This window comes from Somniosus microcephalus, chromosome 12, assembly GCF_052327205.1.
Source record: "Somniosus microcephalus isolate GS21.2 chromosome 12, FLI_Smic_1.0, whole genome shotgun sequence".
Taxonomy (NCBI): Eukaryota; Metazoa; Chordata; class Chondrichthyes; order Squaliformes; family Somniosidae; genus Somniosus; species Somniosus microcephalus.
The window spans coordinates 13,942,346-13,959,704 of record NC_140998.1 but is presented as its reverse complement, the minus strand read 5'-3'; the positions used below and the strand labels follow the sequence as shown (position 1 = coordinate 13,959,704).

The 17,359-nt window shown below is 47.5% G+C and overlaps 1 protein-coding gene and 1 long non-coding RNA gene across 2 annotated transcripts in view; one reads left to right on the top strand and one right to left on the bottom strand.

Moving 5' to 3' along the window:
- LOC147109036 (uncharacterized) overlaps positions 1–9,918 on the top strand; it is a 77,269-nt gene extending 67,351 nt beyond the window's left edge. Inside the window, exon 3 of the long non-coding RNA XR_015080167.1 lies at positions 8,848–9,918. This is a non-coding gene — a long non-coding RNA (uncharacterized LOC147109036). The remainder of the gene's footprint in view (positions 1–8,847) is intronic.
- LOC147109035 (uncharacterized) overlaps positions 1–15,708 on the bottom strand; it is a 62,489-nt gene extending 46,781 nt beyond the window's left edge. The window contains exon 1 of the mRNA XM_086002598.1: positions 15,438–15,708. Within this exon, the coding sequence (XP_085858724.1) occupies positions 15,438–15,519 (82 nt within the window). The 5' untranslated portion in view covers positions 15,520–15,708. The remainder of the gene's footprint in view (positions 1–15,437) is intronic.
- Between the last annotated feature and the right edge of the window lie 1,651 nt (positions 15,709–17,359).

Here is a 17,359-nt window from a genome sequence, read left to right as displayed (position 1 = left end):
TGTGAAACGCTGATATTTCATCTGTCAAAACGTCTTGACAGATGAAATTTCAGCCTGTGACGTCACCTGTTGCCGGGTGGCCCTTAATTGGCCTGCTGAGCCCGCTGGGCGGGCTCAACAAGGTCAATCAAGTTAAAATCGTGTGGATTGGCCGCATCTCAATGGAGGCAGGACTACAACCCCGAAAGTTGTAGTCCCGCCTCCTTCCCGACTGCTGAGTGAAAATCACCCCCAGAGTGCATGCTGGCAGTCCCACCTCAAGCTGGCACCATCGGACGTTCCTGTATAGCACAGTCTGCAGAATCGAACCGACTGAAAAACGAAGAAAGCTCTCCCAACATCGCGCTGTGATTCAATCCCATTGAAACAAACACGGGAGGTTACACAGGAAGAGAGAACCAGCACCACGGAGCACCCTACATCAATAACAACCTGCATTTATATAGCGCCTCTAATGTAGTAAAACGTCCCAAGATGCTTCACAGGAGTGTTATCAAACAAAATTTGACGCTGAGCCACATGAAGGAGATTAGGACAGATGACCAAAAGCTTGGTCAAAGAGGTAGGTTTTAAGCAGCGTCCTAAAGGATGAGAGAGACAGAGAGGTTTACAGAGGGAATTCTAGAGCTTAGGGCCTAAGCAGCTGAAGGCACAGCCGCCAATGGTAGAACGATTAAAATTGGGGACACGCAAGAGGACAGAATTGGAGGAGCACAGATTCTGAAGGAAGGGATGAGTGTTTGTTCGTGTAAAGTACTATTAAAATTGAAGCAGGAATTTACACCACAGCTGTAGTGTGACTGTGAAGTGGTTTGTATGTGCACCAATGCTAATGTTGCAGCGCTTGAGGTAAGTCCTGACTAGACTGGACTCCAGAGGGAAGTGGAGCGAGACTCCCTGGTTTGACACTGTATGGAATAGAAATCGCTTGGACCTCCTGGACATTTCTTTTAAACTTACCTTAAGTTTATTGAAATGTTTAGGGAGAGTGCAAATACCCTGCCCCAGCTCTCTAAACATTGAAGTTTTAACTGGCAGCAGAGCTGCATATGCAGAGGCTCTCCCCTCGACAGAGGAATCGGAGATCCAGCCAGGCAGTGTGTGTAGGGTATTGCCTGGCTGGTGCCCATCCTGAGGCAGCATGCTGTAGCATAATCGCTGCTTTTATACTGGGTTAGGCCTGGTGGCTTTCGGATGAGAACTTAAACAGAGACCCCGTCTGCCCTCTCGGGTGGATGTAAAAGATCCCACGACTACTATTTCGAAGAAGAGTAGGAAAGTTCTTTCCGGTGTCCTGGGCCAACATTTATCCCTCAACCAACATCATTAAAACAGATTCCATGGTCATTATCACATTGCTGTTTGTGGGAGTTTGCTGTGTGCAAATTGGCTGCTGCGTTTCCTACATTACAACAGCGACTACACTTCAAAAGTACTTCATTGTCTGTGAAGTACTTTGGGATGTCCTGAGGTTGTGAAAGCCGTTGACTGCACCAAGTAAGCGTGCCAGATTGAATAAGGCCGGTGGTTGGGAAGATCCAGTAAAAGCTGCAGTTACCTGACTGCCAGGATTGGCGAGTGCAACTACATTTACTTTGCCGCTGCTACCAGCTGTGCGAGATCCGCACAACACCACTAGCATGGTGCCATCAACAACAACAACAACTTGTATTTATAGAGCACCTTTAACATAGTAAAACGTCCCAAGGCGCTGCACAGGAGTGTTAAAAAACTAAATTTGACACCGAGCCACATGAGCTATTAGGGCAGGTCAAAGAGGTAGGTTTTAAGGAGCGTCTTAAAGGAGGAGAAAGAGAGGTAGAGAGGCGGAGAGGTTTGGGGAAGGAATTCCAGAGCTTCGGGCCTTGGTAGCTGAAGGTACGGCCGCTGATGGTGAAGCGATTAAAATCAGGGACACAACATAAACGCAGGCAAGAGGCCTCCCAGCTGAGAGGAACTGGGTGGGGAGCCACCACCCTCTGTCTCAAGGTTGCAGAAGGTTCACTCGCGTTAGGCGGCTTTTTAACATCGAATTCTCCCCCCCCTCCCTGCCCCCCAAAAAGGACCGACTCACTCTGCGATGGGTTATCACACCAAAGCCCACTGTTTCCAGCTCGACTCCATGCACACTGATCAGGAGAAGTCCTGACTGACTTATTCCAACACTGTCCTGGTTGAAAAACAGCAAAGGTTAGCACAGCCCAGGGATGGAAGCTGGGCCAGTCCTGGATGTACGGCCCACTATTACACAACGATCAGTCGCTGAGGCTACCCTTTAGTCCTCTCAAATTGTTTCCTTTTGCTCTTAATCTCCAGAAGATGTCGAATTCCTTACTGGAGCCGCCCTCTGGGGTCACATTTGAGCTTTGACAGTGACAGTTGGCGGCCCATTGATGTGGGCGCATCACACTTAAGCCCAATCCTATGCTCACCCAATATTCTCCCTTGCACTTCCAGCAGGAGGTCACTAGACAGAATTTTTTTTTTTTTTTTTTTTTTTTTTTAAATTCATTCTTGGGATGTGGACATCACTGGCAAGGCCAGCATTTATTGCCCATCCTTGGTTGCCCTGAGAAGATGGTGCTGGGCCTTCTTCTTGAAACGCTGCAATTCTTTGTAGTGGTTTGATACAACCGAGTGTCTTGCTCGGTTAGAGGGTAGTTAAGAGTCAACCATGTCGGTGTGGGACTGGAGTCACATAAGCCAGACCGGTAAGGATGGCAGGTTTTTTTCCTCTAGAAAGGACATTAGTGAACCAGTTGGGTTTATACAACAATCGGACAGCTTCATGGTCACTTTTACTAATACCAGCTTTTTACTTTTAAATTAAAAAAAAAAAAAAAACTGGATTCAAATTCTCAAACTGCAGTGGTGGGATTGGAACTCACTTTCTCGGGATTACTAGTCCAGTAACGCAACCAATACACTACTATCTAACGCAGCACAGACCGAGATTGAACCTGGTATACGGCTCAGAGATATGAGCTTTACCTCCAGAATCAAAAATTAGTTCACTGGGGGATGCTACAAGCTAATGGCCGAGTGACGTTCATTCAATATTTAACTGTTGAGATCGCTCTGTTTAGTGAATAAGAACATAAGAAGCAGGAGTAGGCCATACGGCCCCTCAGGCCTGCTCCGCCATTCAATAGGATCATGGCTGATCCGAACCTAGACTCACGTCCACTTCCCTGCCCTCTCCCCGTAACCCCCAATTCCCTTATCTGCTAGGAAATTGTCTATCTCCGTTTTAAATCTATTTAATGTTGCAGCTTCCACAGCTCTCTGGGGTAGCAAATTCCATAGATTTACTACCCTCTGAGTGAAGGTTAATTAGGACAATCCCCTCATCCCAGGAATCAGTCTGTGAGGAGAGATTGAGTAGACTACGACTATATTCCCTAGAGTTTAGAAGAATAAGAGGTGATCTCATTGAAACATATGAAATTCTTACAGGGCTTGAAAGGGTAGGTGCAGGGAGGATGTTTCCCCTGGCCGGGGAGTCTAGAACCAGGGGTCACAGTCTCAGAATAAGGGGTCGACCATTTAGGACTGAGATGAGGAGAGATTTCTTCACTCAGAGGGCGGTGAATCTTTGGAATTCTCTACCCCAGAGGGCCGTGGAGGCTCAGTCGTTGAGTATATTCAAGACTGAGATCGATAGATTTTTGGACTCGGGGGGAAATCGAGGGATATGGGGATCGGTGGGAAAGTGAAGTTGAGGTAGAAGATCAGCCATGATCTTATTGAATGGCGGAGCAGGCTCGAGGGGCCGAATGGCCTACTCTTGCCCCTATTTCTTATGTTTCAAATTGAACAGTTGTAGGCCTAAGGCAAAAAAAGGGAAGAAATTATAATTTAATTTGTTTTAAAAAATGACTCAGTATTGCAGCTTACTGCTTCTGCAACCCTCGGCACAATAAACAGCGCTTTTCATAAAAGGCAAGATATTCGAGGGAAAAGGACTGCTCGGCTTGAAGGCACTGAACTGTCGAGTTTTGAATCATTTTGCAAGTTCAAAGTTCACCATCCAGCTTGTTACTGTTGGCATATTCGAGAGAAAGAGAGTTAATGAACAATAGAACGAAAGAGCAGGAAATGGAGGCGATGGGGAAATACCTAAAAAAATCAAAGCCTCGTCTAGTCTTTTTAAAAAAAAATTCTTCTTGGACTAGGTGTGATAGTTGCCTTGACAGCCAAGTGGCCACTTCATCAGGGCATTAAGAGCCAGCCACGTAGCATGGGACTGGAGTCACATGTCGGTCAGACTGGGTGCAAGTGGTAGGCCCTCACTGGCACACATTTTCATGGTTGTCAGGCGCACTGTGCCACCTCACTCAAGTGTTCATCATGAAGGACAGTCCCTTGGCAGTGAGCGCAGACGGGTTATTCAGCTGTAAAAGGTTTCACAGCCGAGCTCGGTCCTGTCCTCACTGGAGGCTCAAGCACACGTGCACTTCCAGCAGAGACTGCGTGCCTTAAGTTAAGTGTTCCGTTCATTAACACCGACATTCCTCGCCTTGATGGTTACACACTAACTGATGAAGTGAAATGAGTCACGGTTGGATTATTTCTGGATTACCAAAGAGGATTTGGGAAATGCAGATTTAAAACATTAAAGCAGTTAAAAGGCTAAAATGTGTTTGAGCATCTTAAATGCAGTGATTGAGGTCCCCACTTCCAGAATTTCACTAATCTCTGCACTAATTGCCGGCCTCACTCAAGAGGTCATATGATGGCTGAGAAAATAAAAGACTTGGATTTATGTAACACCTTTTCACTTCTCAATAACCAGTTCATCTGCTTTTCGTCTCATTAGTTGAGGGAGGAATGCTGGCCGGGACACTGGGAGAATTCTTGGCGCTTTACAAACATACCATCACACCCATTGTTTAAACAGGACAGGTGGAGCTTTACTCTGTACCTAACCATCCTATAGCTGAACTGGGAGTGCTCAGTACTGACCCTGGGGCAGGACGGAGGGTGAAATTGGTCTTCAGCAATAGTGCTAAACGAGCAATAGCCGTTTTACACCCACCCGATTTGACTTCAGTGGAAATGAAGATTTGCGTTACCATCCAAACTCAGTTTCACCTCCCCGGGGTGCCCGAAACTCCCGCACTTCAAATGAGCACTAAATTATACATTTGCATTTATTATACAACAGAAGAGTGATGCCATGTAGAACAACAATTTGTATTTATATAACGTCTTTAAGTGTAGTAAAATGTCCCAAGGTGCTTCACAGGACCGTTATCAAACAAAATTTGCCAAAACGTACATTAGACTCGAATCATTCTACTCACACTGATACAGAGCACACACACACACCCTACCTGAATTCAATCAGAAAAGGTACGAAAATAACATTATTCCATATAAAATTAAACGATTAATAAATGCCTGGCGGTGTCAAATCAAACTGTCCAACCTATCTGTACTTATCGCAGTGACATAGGCATTCTTAGCCATCAGTGATTCTCAAACATTCACAGCAATGGGCCATTCCGTTTTCAACGGCAGTGACTGAGAAAGAAGGAAGTCAGCCTGACCTTTCCTTTAATGTGCAAAACTGGACCCAGCTTCTTAACAGAAAGGGATCTTGCCCATTAGCACTTTCTGAAGAGGAAATAGAGCTGGTCGAAATAAATATCCAATCACTGCAGGAGCAACAAACAAAGCAATCAGAACGCTGGATGATATAAGCAAAACAGAGCACGGGTCAGAGGAAGTAAAACTCAAACTGTAACATTAGAAACCTTTAATATCAATATTTACTGATAAACTTGGGTAGCAAAGAACGACCGAACTTGCATTTCTATAGTACCTGTCACCACCTCATAGAATCATAGAAAGTTACAGCACGGAAGGAGGCCATTTCGGCCCATCGTGTCCGCGCCGGCCAACAAAGAGCTCTCCAGCCTAATCCCACTTCCCAGCTCTTGGTCCGTAGCCCTGCAGGTTAGAGCATCCCAAGTGCACATCCAGGTACAGGAAACTCTCTTTTTACCAGCACCTAAATAACCAGAAATCTCTTAACCGGCAAAATTCAGGAGTAGGTTCAGCTAAGTTTTACTTCATATTAGTGGCCGTGTAACCGGGGTTCCTGCACCTGTTGCCGTGCAACAGGGACGCCTGGATCTGTGTCCGTGTACGGGGCTCTCATACCTTAGTAAGTATACCTCTCTGTAATCCGGACTTTTTGATCAACCGGCACCACATCGGTTCCATCGGTGCCGGATAAAAAAAAGTTTCCCGTACTTTTTAAATGTGGTTAGGGTTCCTGCCTCTACCACCCTTTCAGGCAGTGAGTTCCAGACCCCCACAACCCTCTGGGTGAAGAAATTTCCCCTCAAATCCCCTCTAAACCTTCCTTCAGTTACTTTAAATCTGTGCCCCCTGGTTTTTGACCCCTCTGCTAAGGGAAATAGGTCCTTTCTATCCACCCTATCTATGCCCCTCATAATTTTATACACCTCAATAAAGTCTCCCTTAAGCCTCCTCTGTTCCCAGGAAAACAACCCCAGCCTGTCCAGTCTCTCTTCATAGCTGAAGTGCTCCAGCCCAGGTAACATCCTGGTGAATCTCCTCTGCACCCTCTCCAATGCAATCACATCCTTCCTATAGTGTGGCGACCAGAACTGCACACAGTATTTCAGCTGTGGCCTAACTAGCATTTTGTACAGCTCCATCATAACCTCCAAAGTGCAGTACTGAGGGAGTGCTGCACTGTCAGAGGTGCCCTCTTTGAATGGGACGTTAAACTGAGGCCCTGTCTGCCCGCTCAAGTGGACCTGAGATGCCATGGCACTATTTCAATGAAGAGCAGGGCAGTTCTCCCTGGTGTCCTGGGGCCAATACAGGTAGACTATCCTTTATCCGAAAACCTCGGGACCAGCCGTGTTTCGGTTTTCGGAAGGTGGGTCGACGGGGGGGTCGTGCGCACGACCCCCCACCGACCCCCGCCGGCCCCGACCCCCGCCGACTTACGGTCGGGGTCGGCGGGGGTCCGCGGGGGGGGGTGGTCGGCGGGGGTCGGGGCCGGCGGGGGTCCGCGGGGGGTCGTGCGCACGACTTACGCTGACGCTCAGCATAAGTCGGCGGGGGTCGGCAGGGGTCCGCGGGGGGGTCGGGGCCGGCAGGGGTCCGCGTGCACGACTTACGCTGAACGAAAACCTTCGGTTTTTAGAGGGTTTCGGTTTTCGGAAGTTCGGATAAAGGGTAGTCTACCTGTATTTATACCTCAACCAACATCACCAAAACAGATTATCTGGTCATTATCTCATTGGGTTTTGTGGGAGCTTGCTGTGCACAAATTGGTTGCTACGTTTCCTACATTACAACAGTGACTACACTTCAAAAATACTTCATTGGCTGTAAGACGCTTTGGGACGTCCTCAGGTCATGAAAAGCGCGATATAAATACAAATTCTTTCTTTCTTTATGGAGTGTGGGAGGCCGGTCAGGAAACTATAGGAATAATAATCGAGTGTGGACGTAACGCAACCTATCCAGTCTTTCCTCATAGCTAAGATTCTCTACTCCCGGCAACATCCTTGTAAATCTTCTCTGTGCCCTCTCTAGTGCAATCACATCTTTCCTGTAATGTGGTGACCAGAACTGCACGCAGTACTCTAGCTGAGGCCTAGTGTTTTATACAGTTGAAGCATAACCCCCCTGCTCTTGTATTCTATGCCACGGCTAATAAAGGCAAGCATTCCGTGTGCCTTCTTAACCACCTTATCTACTTGGCCTGCTACCTCAGGACATCCCAAAGCGTATTACAGGCAATGAAGTACTTTTTGAAGTGTACTCGATGTGGTAATTCCTGAATGGAAGAGAAAAAAAATGCCCTGAAATTTCCCATTATTTTATCTTACTATAACTCAGGCCTGGAGATGAAGGCACTTTTGCATCCATCACCGAGGACACGTTAAAGAGCCTTGAAAGCAAGTATGGCTGGGTTACGAACAAAATGGATACACTGCGTACAACGACGGTTTCGATTCCAGTTCTCCTTATGCTGACCCTTAATAAGGCCGTAACGAGTGTATTTCATCCACTGTTAGATTTTGCCAACATATTCTAATCTCAGAGCGGTTAAAAACATAAGAACAAGGGGCATGAGTAGGCCATACGGCCCCTCGAGCCTGCTCCGCCATTCAATAAGATCATGGCTGATCTTCAACCTCAACTCCACTTCCCCGCCCGACCTCCATATCCCTTGATTCCCCAGAGAGTCCAAAAATCTATCTATTTCAGCCTTGAATATACTCAGCGATTCAGCATTCACAACCCTCTGGGGTGGAAAATTCCAAAGATTCCCAACACTCATGAGTGCAGAAATTCCTCCTCATCTCAGTCTTAAATGGCCAACCCCTTAACCCGAGACTATGCCCCCTAGTTCCAGACTCTCCAGCCAGGGGAAACAATCTCTCAGCATCTACGCTGTCAATCCCCCTCAGAATCTTGGATGTTTCAATGAGATCACTTTTCATTCTTCTAAACTCCAGAGAGTATAGGCTCATTCTACACAATCTCTCCTCATAGGACAACCCAGTCATCAATCCGGTGAATCTTCGTTGCACCGTCTCTTAGGGAAGACAGAGAGATGTTCTCTACCAGTACAAATAATAGAACTGCAAAAAAACTGAAACAAACAGAATTTGCTGAAAATAGATGGGGCAGTACTTATGACTGACCTAACAGTGCACCACTCATTTAGTACTGTACTGGAGTGTCAATCTAGATTGAGGTTGAATTTCTGCACGGGTTCTCCCGATTGTCCACTTAGAAAATCCACGCAAAACTCGGACAAACAAAATTTCAACCTCTTATGTTTTCAAGTCCTGGCATTGGGTGTGAACCGTCAATCTGCTGACTTAGGAGAGGAGAGCGTTACTGACTGAGCCAAGCTGACAGAAAGTGTGAAAGCTGGAATTTTACAAAGAAAAAGCTTTTTTAGGACGGTACCTTAAACATCCACTCTCTCCACCACCGGCGCACCGTGGCTGCAGGGTGTACCATCTACAAGATGCACTGCAGCAACTCACCAAGGCTTCTTCGGCAGCACCTCCCAAACCCACAACCTCTTCCACCTAGAAGGACAAGGGCAGCAGACGCATGGGAACACCACCACCTGCAAGTTCCCCTCCAAGTCACACACCATCCTGACTTGGAAATATATCGGCCATTCCTTCATCATCGCTGGGTCAAAATCCTGAAACTCCCTCTCGAACAGCACTGTGGGAGCACCTTCACCACACGGACTGCAGCGGTTCAAGAAGACGGTTCCCCACCACCTTCTCGAGGGCAATTAGGGATCGGCAATAAATGCCAGCGACGCCCACATGCCATGAATGATTTTTTAATTAAAGAAATATTTCCATATACGATGATTAAACATGTCAAAACAAGTATTTACAGCAAGCACTTCCCTTTTGACTTTTTAGTTTGCTCATTAAGCGGAGGGGTGTTAAAGCTTTAGGTATCCAGTATCAACAGCAAGTGCTCCCAGATCACGCATCTATGGTTTGATGTGGAGCGAAGCTCCCTCTACTTTACCCCTCCCAAACTCCGTATAGCACCCGACTGGATTAGTGCGACATGTTTCCAGTCCTGGCGAGATCTGCAATTAAGAATCAAATTCACTGATGCAGTCCCAGCCGTGCTTGAAGGCAGGGATTCGCGAAGGGCGCGGTGGTGGTCCTGCCCAGACACAACCTTGGCGGATAATCCAGCATTGAGTGACTGGGGGTCAGAGGGTCAAATGGCTGCACTATATCTGTACAGAGGAGGTCCGATTAACTTTTTGTCTTATGTTCGTGTGCAACTCTGCCAGATGGATTGATTTTAATGCTTCTTTTTGTGCAGTATGCAATAAATCCTTCAGTACAATAGTCTATTGTTACAGCTGCCATACTTACTGCCTCAGCCAGCACTCCCTTAGTTACCTGACTACCTGCACCCCACAACAGTGACACCCTTATGGTGCTTTGCCTCCATGACAGGACATTTTTGCAGCGTTACGTTTCACCCAGATAGTCACAGCTCTTACAAGACACTCCCTGGCTGGAGGTATTCATTACTCAGCATACCGGGATGTGATGGTCTGAACTCGATTGAGCAGATTGGGCGGAGACATTAAGAGTTGAGCCACTTTAAGTTCCCCCGATAGCTCAGTGGGTGAAAGGACAGCCTGGTATGTTACCAGGCCACACAGATTAGGAAGGTCGTAGATTCAATCCCTGCTCTGCCTTAGGTAGGATGGCAGTAGACGGACTATGGTAGAAATCAGTGCCCCTAGTTTGTGTGTTGCGCCATGTGTTTATTTGCCAACTTAAAAAAAATTAAATAACTGGATGAGCTAAAAGCTGTTGAAGGTATAAAGGAAACAAACTAAAGCTCGATCAAGATCTGTCCCCGTGACAGATGCAATTTCATTTGTCATTTTATGCAGGACTCGCGCTGTTACCTTTAATAATTATATTCCAAAGTCAAACTTTAGGGACTTCTATTCAGAGTTGTTATTCAGCACCTGTGATGGGTGACTGTCATTTCCCAGAACATATTTCCACGTAAAATGCCCAAGTGGTTCTATCAGTCAACAAGGTCACAGGAGACAACAACAACAACTTGTATTTATACAGCGTCTTCAATGTAGCAAAACATCCCAAGGCACTTCACAGGAGCATTAGAAAATAAAATTTGACACCGAGCCACATAAGGAGATATTATGGCAGAGAGGTAGGTTTTAAGGAGCATCTTAAAGGAGGAAAGAATGTAGAGAGGTTTAGGGAGGGAATTCCAGAACTTAGGGCCTTGCCAGCTGAAGGCATGGTCATTGATGGAGGAGCAAAGAAAATCGGGGATGCTCAAGTGGGCAGAATTAGAGGAGCGCAGATATATCGGAGGGTTGTGGGGCTGGGGGAGGTTACAGAGATAGGGAGGGATGAGGCCATGGATTTGAACACAAGGATGAGAATTTTAAAATCGAGGCGTTGCCAGGTCGGGAGCTATTGTAGGTCAGCGAGCACAGGGGTGATGGGTGAACGGGATTTGGTGCGAGTTAGGACACGGGCAGCAGAGTTTTGGGATGACCTCAAGTTTACGGAGGGTAGAATGTGGGAGGCCAGCCAGGAGTTGGAATAGTCGTCAAGTCTAGAGGTAACAAAGGCAGCAAGCATAACAGCACAATTAGTTAAAGCAAGAAATAATGTTTTTTAAAAAAAAGATAAGGTGTAACTGGGAGAGGTATTTGGTTGAGAGTCACCTTTGGGAGAGGAGTGGCATCAGAGAGAGGAACTGCTCTACACAAAAAAAAAATTAACTGGACAACAGAATATTAAGTAATAAAAACAGAAAATGCTGGAAATACTCAGCTGGTCAGGCAGCATCTGTAGAGAGAGAAACAGAGTTAATGTTTCAGGTCGATGACCCTTCGTCAGAACTGGAAAAAGCTGGAGATGGAACAGGTTTTTAAGCAGGGGCAGGGAAAGGGGGGAGGGGAGGAAAGAACAAAAGGGAAGGTCTGTGATAGGATGGAGGGCAGGAGAGATTGAGAGACATTAAGAGATGGTGCGAGGCAAAAGGAGATGGTAATGGGACAAGTAAAGAAACAAAAGATGGCTCTAGATGAAGTGTAAATGGCACTAGCAGAAGGAGAGACAGCTGCCATGTGGGAGAGAGAAAAAAATATATAATAAATAAAATAAATCGAAAAGAAAAGGATAGGGGCCGAGGTTATGGTCTGAAATTGTTGAACTCTATGTTGAGTCCAGAAGGCTGTAAAGTGCCTAATCGAACGATGAGGTGCTGTTCCTCGAGCTTCATCGGAACAGTGCAAGAGGCCGAGGACGGTGAGGTCTGAGTGGGAATGGAGCGGAGAATTAAAGTGACAGGCGACCAGAAGCTCGGGGTCCCCCTTATGGACTGAACGGAGGTGTTCCGCAAAGCGGTCGCCCAATCTGCATTTGGTCTCCCCAATGTAGAGGAGGCCACATCGTGAGCAGGGAATACAGTATACTAAATTGCAAGAAGTACAAGTAAATCACTTTCACCTGGAAGGAGTGTTTGGGGCTCTGGACAGTGGGAAGGATGGAGGTAAAAGGGCATGTGTTGCATCTCCTGAGCTTGCACGGGAAGGTGCCAGGCGAAGGGGAAGGGGTGCCGGGGGTGATAGAGGAGTGGACCAGGGTGTTGCGGAGGGAGCGGTCCCTACAGAATGCTGAAAGGGGAGGGGAAGATGCGTTTGGTGGTGGGATCACGCTGGAGGTGGCAGAAATGACGGAGGATGATCTGTTGAACGTGGAGGCTGGTGGGGTGAAAGGTGAGGACAAGGGGAACCCTATCCTGGTTCCAGGAGGGAGGGGAAGGGGTGAGAGCAGAAGTGTGGGAAATAGAACGGACATGGTCAAGGGCCGTGTCAACCACAGTAGAGGGGAATCCTCGGTTGAGGAAAAAGGAAGACATGTTGGAAGCACTAGTGTGGAAGGTGGCATCGTCAGAGCAGATGCGGCGGAGACGGAGAAACTGGGAGAATGGAATAGAGTTCTTACAGGAAGTGGGGTGGGAGGAAGTGTAGTCCAGGTAGTTGTGGGAGTCCGTGGGCTTGTAGTGAATGTTTGTCAATAGCCTATCCCCAGAGGTGGAGACAGAGAAGTCAAGGAAGGGAAGGGAAGAGTCGGAGATGGACCATGTGAAGGTGAGGGAAGGGTGGAATTTGCTTCCAGATTCTCATTAATGATCAACTAATATTCCTAAGGGATGGGAGCCTGCCACCCCATACTCGACCTGGCCTACACATGACTCCAAATGTTGTCGTGCCAATGCAGCCCACATCCCAAGAGCAAAAAAAAATTGATTTCTCAGTAGTTCATGGGTAAATCGACGAGGCTTGGCCATGGTGCTGCCTCCCCTGGTCTACTAACCAGTTGCCCCTACTGTTTTGGACTCGTGCATGAAGAATGGCCACACAGATGGGGCAGCTGTGCTCCCGAGTACGAGTCAGTGCCTTCTGGAGACAAGAGAAAATTAGACAAATAAACTGGAAGAGGGTGGGGGGAGTTCCTATTTTCACAACATTTCATTTGTTAGGTGTCAGCTGTGGCTCAGTGGGTAGCATCCTCGCCTCCGAGTCAGAAGGTCGTGGGTTCACGTCCTGCTCCAGAGACTCGAGCACGTAATCTAGGCTGACACTCCCAGTGCAGTGGTGAGGGAGTGCTGCACTGTCAAAGGTGCCATCTTTCAGATGAGACATTAAACTGAAGTCCCATCTGTCCTTTCAGGTGGGTGTAAAATATCCCATGGCACTATTTTGGAGAGGAGCGGGGGAGTTAACCCTGGTGTCCTGGCCAATATTTATTCCTCAACCAACATCACTAAAGCGGATGGTCTGGTCATTATCATATTGCTGTTTGTGCAATCTTGCTGTGCGTAAATTGGCTGCTGTGTTTCCTACGACAGTGACTACACTTCAAATGTACTGCCTGTAAAGCAGAACATCCTGAGGTTATGAAAGGCGCTATACAAATGCAAGTCTTTATTATAGATATGTTGTCTGTCGGGGGGAAGGGTTTGAGGCGTCATTTGTTCATCTCCCTCTCTCTATGTAATCATGACTTACTTTGTTGGATGCCAGAGCCCAGGCCTCCTCAATCCAGTTGGCGCCAAGATCCGTTGATTTGCTCCACTGTTTACATATTTCTACCCGTCTAATTTGCAGGTGAGCCACTTGGATTCAAAACAGCGATTAAAATTTAAAGTAGCAGCGTACCTTTGGTCAAAACAACCCAGTTAGTTTCCAAAAGAAAATACAATTTACAAAGACCTGTGGGGTGGAGGAACCTCACGCTGTTTAGCCGGAGTCAAAGGCTTAAACTTCAAGGGGATGGTACACTACAGGAGTCACGACTAACCACAGCCCACCAAAAAGAGTCTTCGATTTGTCCTCCCCACCCCTGCCCCCCTATCCATTTGCATTCTGTAATGGTATCACCATAAATGTGGGGGTACTGTGTGTAGTGGTTATGTTATTGGTTTAGTGATCTAGAGGCCCGGACTAATATTCCTACCATGGGTACTTTCAGAATTTGAATTCAGTTTAAAAAAAAAAGCTAGTCTCAGTAAAAGTGACCATGAAGCTTTCGGATTGTCGTACACTAATGTCCTTTAGGATTGGAAACCTGTTGTCCTTACCCAGTCTAGCCTGTGAGTCTCCAGTCCCCACACCAACGTGGTTGACTCTTAACTGCCCTCTGAAGTGGCCCAGCAAGCCACCCAGTTAGAAGTCCCACCACCATCACCTTCTCAAGGCAACTAGGAATGGGCAATAAATGCCAGTGGCACCCACAGTCCGAGAATGAGTTATAAAAAAATTGAGCATCCATCACTGAGAGGGATTTTGGTAAAACAGACCTATTTTTTACTCTCTCAAAGCCAACATCTACTGCCACCAGAGGGATTGTGGGTTGCTGTCTTGGCAAACAGGTCCAAGTCTCTAACGTCCAGAGTTTTCAATCAGATCCAATAACCTCACACACCTTTTGCTCCTCCAATTTTGTCCCATTCTCTACCGAAGGCGCTAACTCTTACTTCCAGTACCCCACCCAAACAATCATTCATTGTGCGAGAGCCCAATGAAAGTTGGCAGGCATCACAACTGAACCCGGCACTATTCAGACCCGACATGGACATACGCACTTTCCAGGGATAGTCACGAGAGGAGGGGAGCAGAGAGAGAGGGGGGAGGCTGAATGGCCAACCCCTGTTCCTGAGCAGCTGGATCCAGGTAAATGCAGTAAATACCGGCCACTGTTTTGAGGTCAGGTCACAGCTGTATTTTACATAATTATTACTCTTGCGACCTTGTAGTCTGGAACAGAAGGACCTGTGGAATGTTTGCACCCTCTTTGAAACCCTACTGAGTCAGTCAGAACGAGAGACATGGCAAGGTTTCAATCCTGTTCTCGTCATGGAGTCAACATGAGGGGTAAGATAGTCTGTGCCAACTGAACAGACACAGAGGCACAGAGACACACACACACACAAATACCAAAATGTTTGACAAAAAGTGGAATAATGTCAGTCTGCTGTCACTTGAATGGAATTTGACTCCATCAATTCCTGGAAAAAGTTCGCCCACGACTTGCAACTATTCCCACAATATATTTAAACATGTTTTGCAACTCTTAATCACCAGTAGTGATTATTTGCAAAGAAGCTTGGTTGAAAACAAAGGAGAGGGTTCATTTCTAAACTGCCCCTGCCTGGTAAGAATGTTAAATAACCCGCGGTGAGAGCGAGAGTTCACTCCGAGTCAGTGACGATGGTCTCTTTTAGAGAGCGAGAAATAAGTTTTTTTTTTGGCAAACTTTCCGCCCCTGCTCGGGCTGGCTGGGCTCCGCAGCGCGAACATCTCGGTTACAACAGGTTCTTACCCTGGAGATTTTGCACCCTGATGTCGCTGATGTGACCGATCAGCTCCTCTCGTTGAAACCAGTCCCATTCGTGGCCTGCCATAGAGAGAGCCCCGAATTCCGACCGTGGAATCACAGCGTCCCTTTAACCTGCGGGGAATCGAGCAGAGAGGAAGGACTCAAGGGATCAGTACTGGGCGGAGAGAGGGAGGGATCTGAGGCTCACTCACAGGAGAGATTGGGACGGCTTGCTGGTGACGCTGGGGTTTTGCCCGCCTCTTTTCGCCGCACAGCACCACCTGGTTAACATTTACTGGAGCAAGAAAATAGCCAAACCCCACCTTCTAAACAGACACACCCTCAAACCCATACAGATATACACCACAGAGAGTGACAGACACACACAGATACTAAACACGCGCAGACACACACTCAGAGGGGGGTCACAGTCTCAGGATAAGGGGTCGGCCATTTCAGACTGAGATGAGGAGTAATTTCTTCACTCTATGGTTGTGAATCTTTGGAATTCTCTACCCCAGAGGACTGTGGATGCTCAGTCATTGGGGAGGATTTTCATTGGGCCGTGGAGGTGGGATTGGAGGCGTGTGGGGGGTTAAAATCCCAAAATCGGAGGGCACGAACCCATTCCGCCCCCAACCCGCCTCCATGCCTGTTTCAAAGGAGGCGGATACCCGACCTGTGCTGGGAGCCACCTCCCCGAGGCGGGAAGGGGATTAGTGCCAATTAACTGCCTGTTAACAGGTAGTTAACAGGCAGTTTTTAGCCTAATCCCTATTTTTATTCCTGAAGTGTGGGATTACCGACAGCTCCAAACCACGCCAAGTTAGCAAGGCGGGCCGTCGGGCTGAAGGACTTGGAGGGTTCGAGATGTCCGGTGTTCAGGTGAGTGATGGGTGCATGAGTGAAGAGGTAAGTGTGTTTGGTGTGTGTAAAGTGTTTAAAGAAGTTGTACTTACATTTACTTACCTTTACAGCCTTCCTTCCTTCAGGTCTCAGGAGTCCCTCATCTCACCGGCACAGAAAGCAGAATGGCCGCGAGCTGTCAAAAGTTGCAGCATTCAGCTTTCTGTTCTGTAGCGATCTCTAAATCAGCTTGAGAGGAAGGAATTAACTTAGTGTACAGATTGTCAGTGTTTGACAGCTTCAAAGAGCTGTCAAATGCTGATCTTTCATCTGTAAAAAGCTCTTGACAGATGAAATGTCAATCTGTGACATCACCTGTTGCCGGGTGGCCCTTAATTGGCCTGCTGAGCCCGCTGGGTGGGCTCAACAAGGTCAATCAAGTGAAAATCGAGTGGGTTGGCCACAACTCGATGGAGGCGGGACTACAACCCCGAAAGTTGTAGTCCCGCCTCCTACACGCCTCCAGAATCAAAATCCAGCCCATTGAGTCTAGACGGTTCTGTGGCCGTAGGTGTGACTCCAGGATGGTTTGTTGCCTCCCTGGTGCCAGGGTCAAGGATGTCACTGAACGGCTGCAGGGCATTCTGAAGGGGGAGGGGGAACAGGCAGAGGTCGTGGTTCACATTGGGACCAACGACATAGGTAGGAAGAGGGATGAGGTCCTGCAACAAGAATTTAGGGAGCTAGGTAGCAGATTAAAGAGCAGGACCTCAAAGGTTGTAATCTCTGGATTACTCCCGGTGCCACGTGCTAGTGAGTATAGGAATAGGAGGATAGAGCAGATGAATGCGTGGCTAAAGAGTTGGTGCAGGAGGGAGGGCTTTAGTTTCCTGGATCACTGGGCCTGCTTCTGGGAAAGGTGGGACTTGTACAAGTCAGACGGGTTGCACCTGAACCAGAGCAGGATAAATATCCTTGCGGGGAGGTTTGCTAGCACTGTTCGGGGGGGTTTAAACTAAAATGGCAGGGGGTTGGGAACCTGAGCAGGGAGACAGAGGAAAGGAAAACAGGGATAAAAG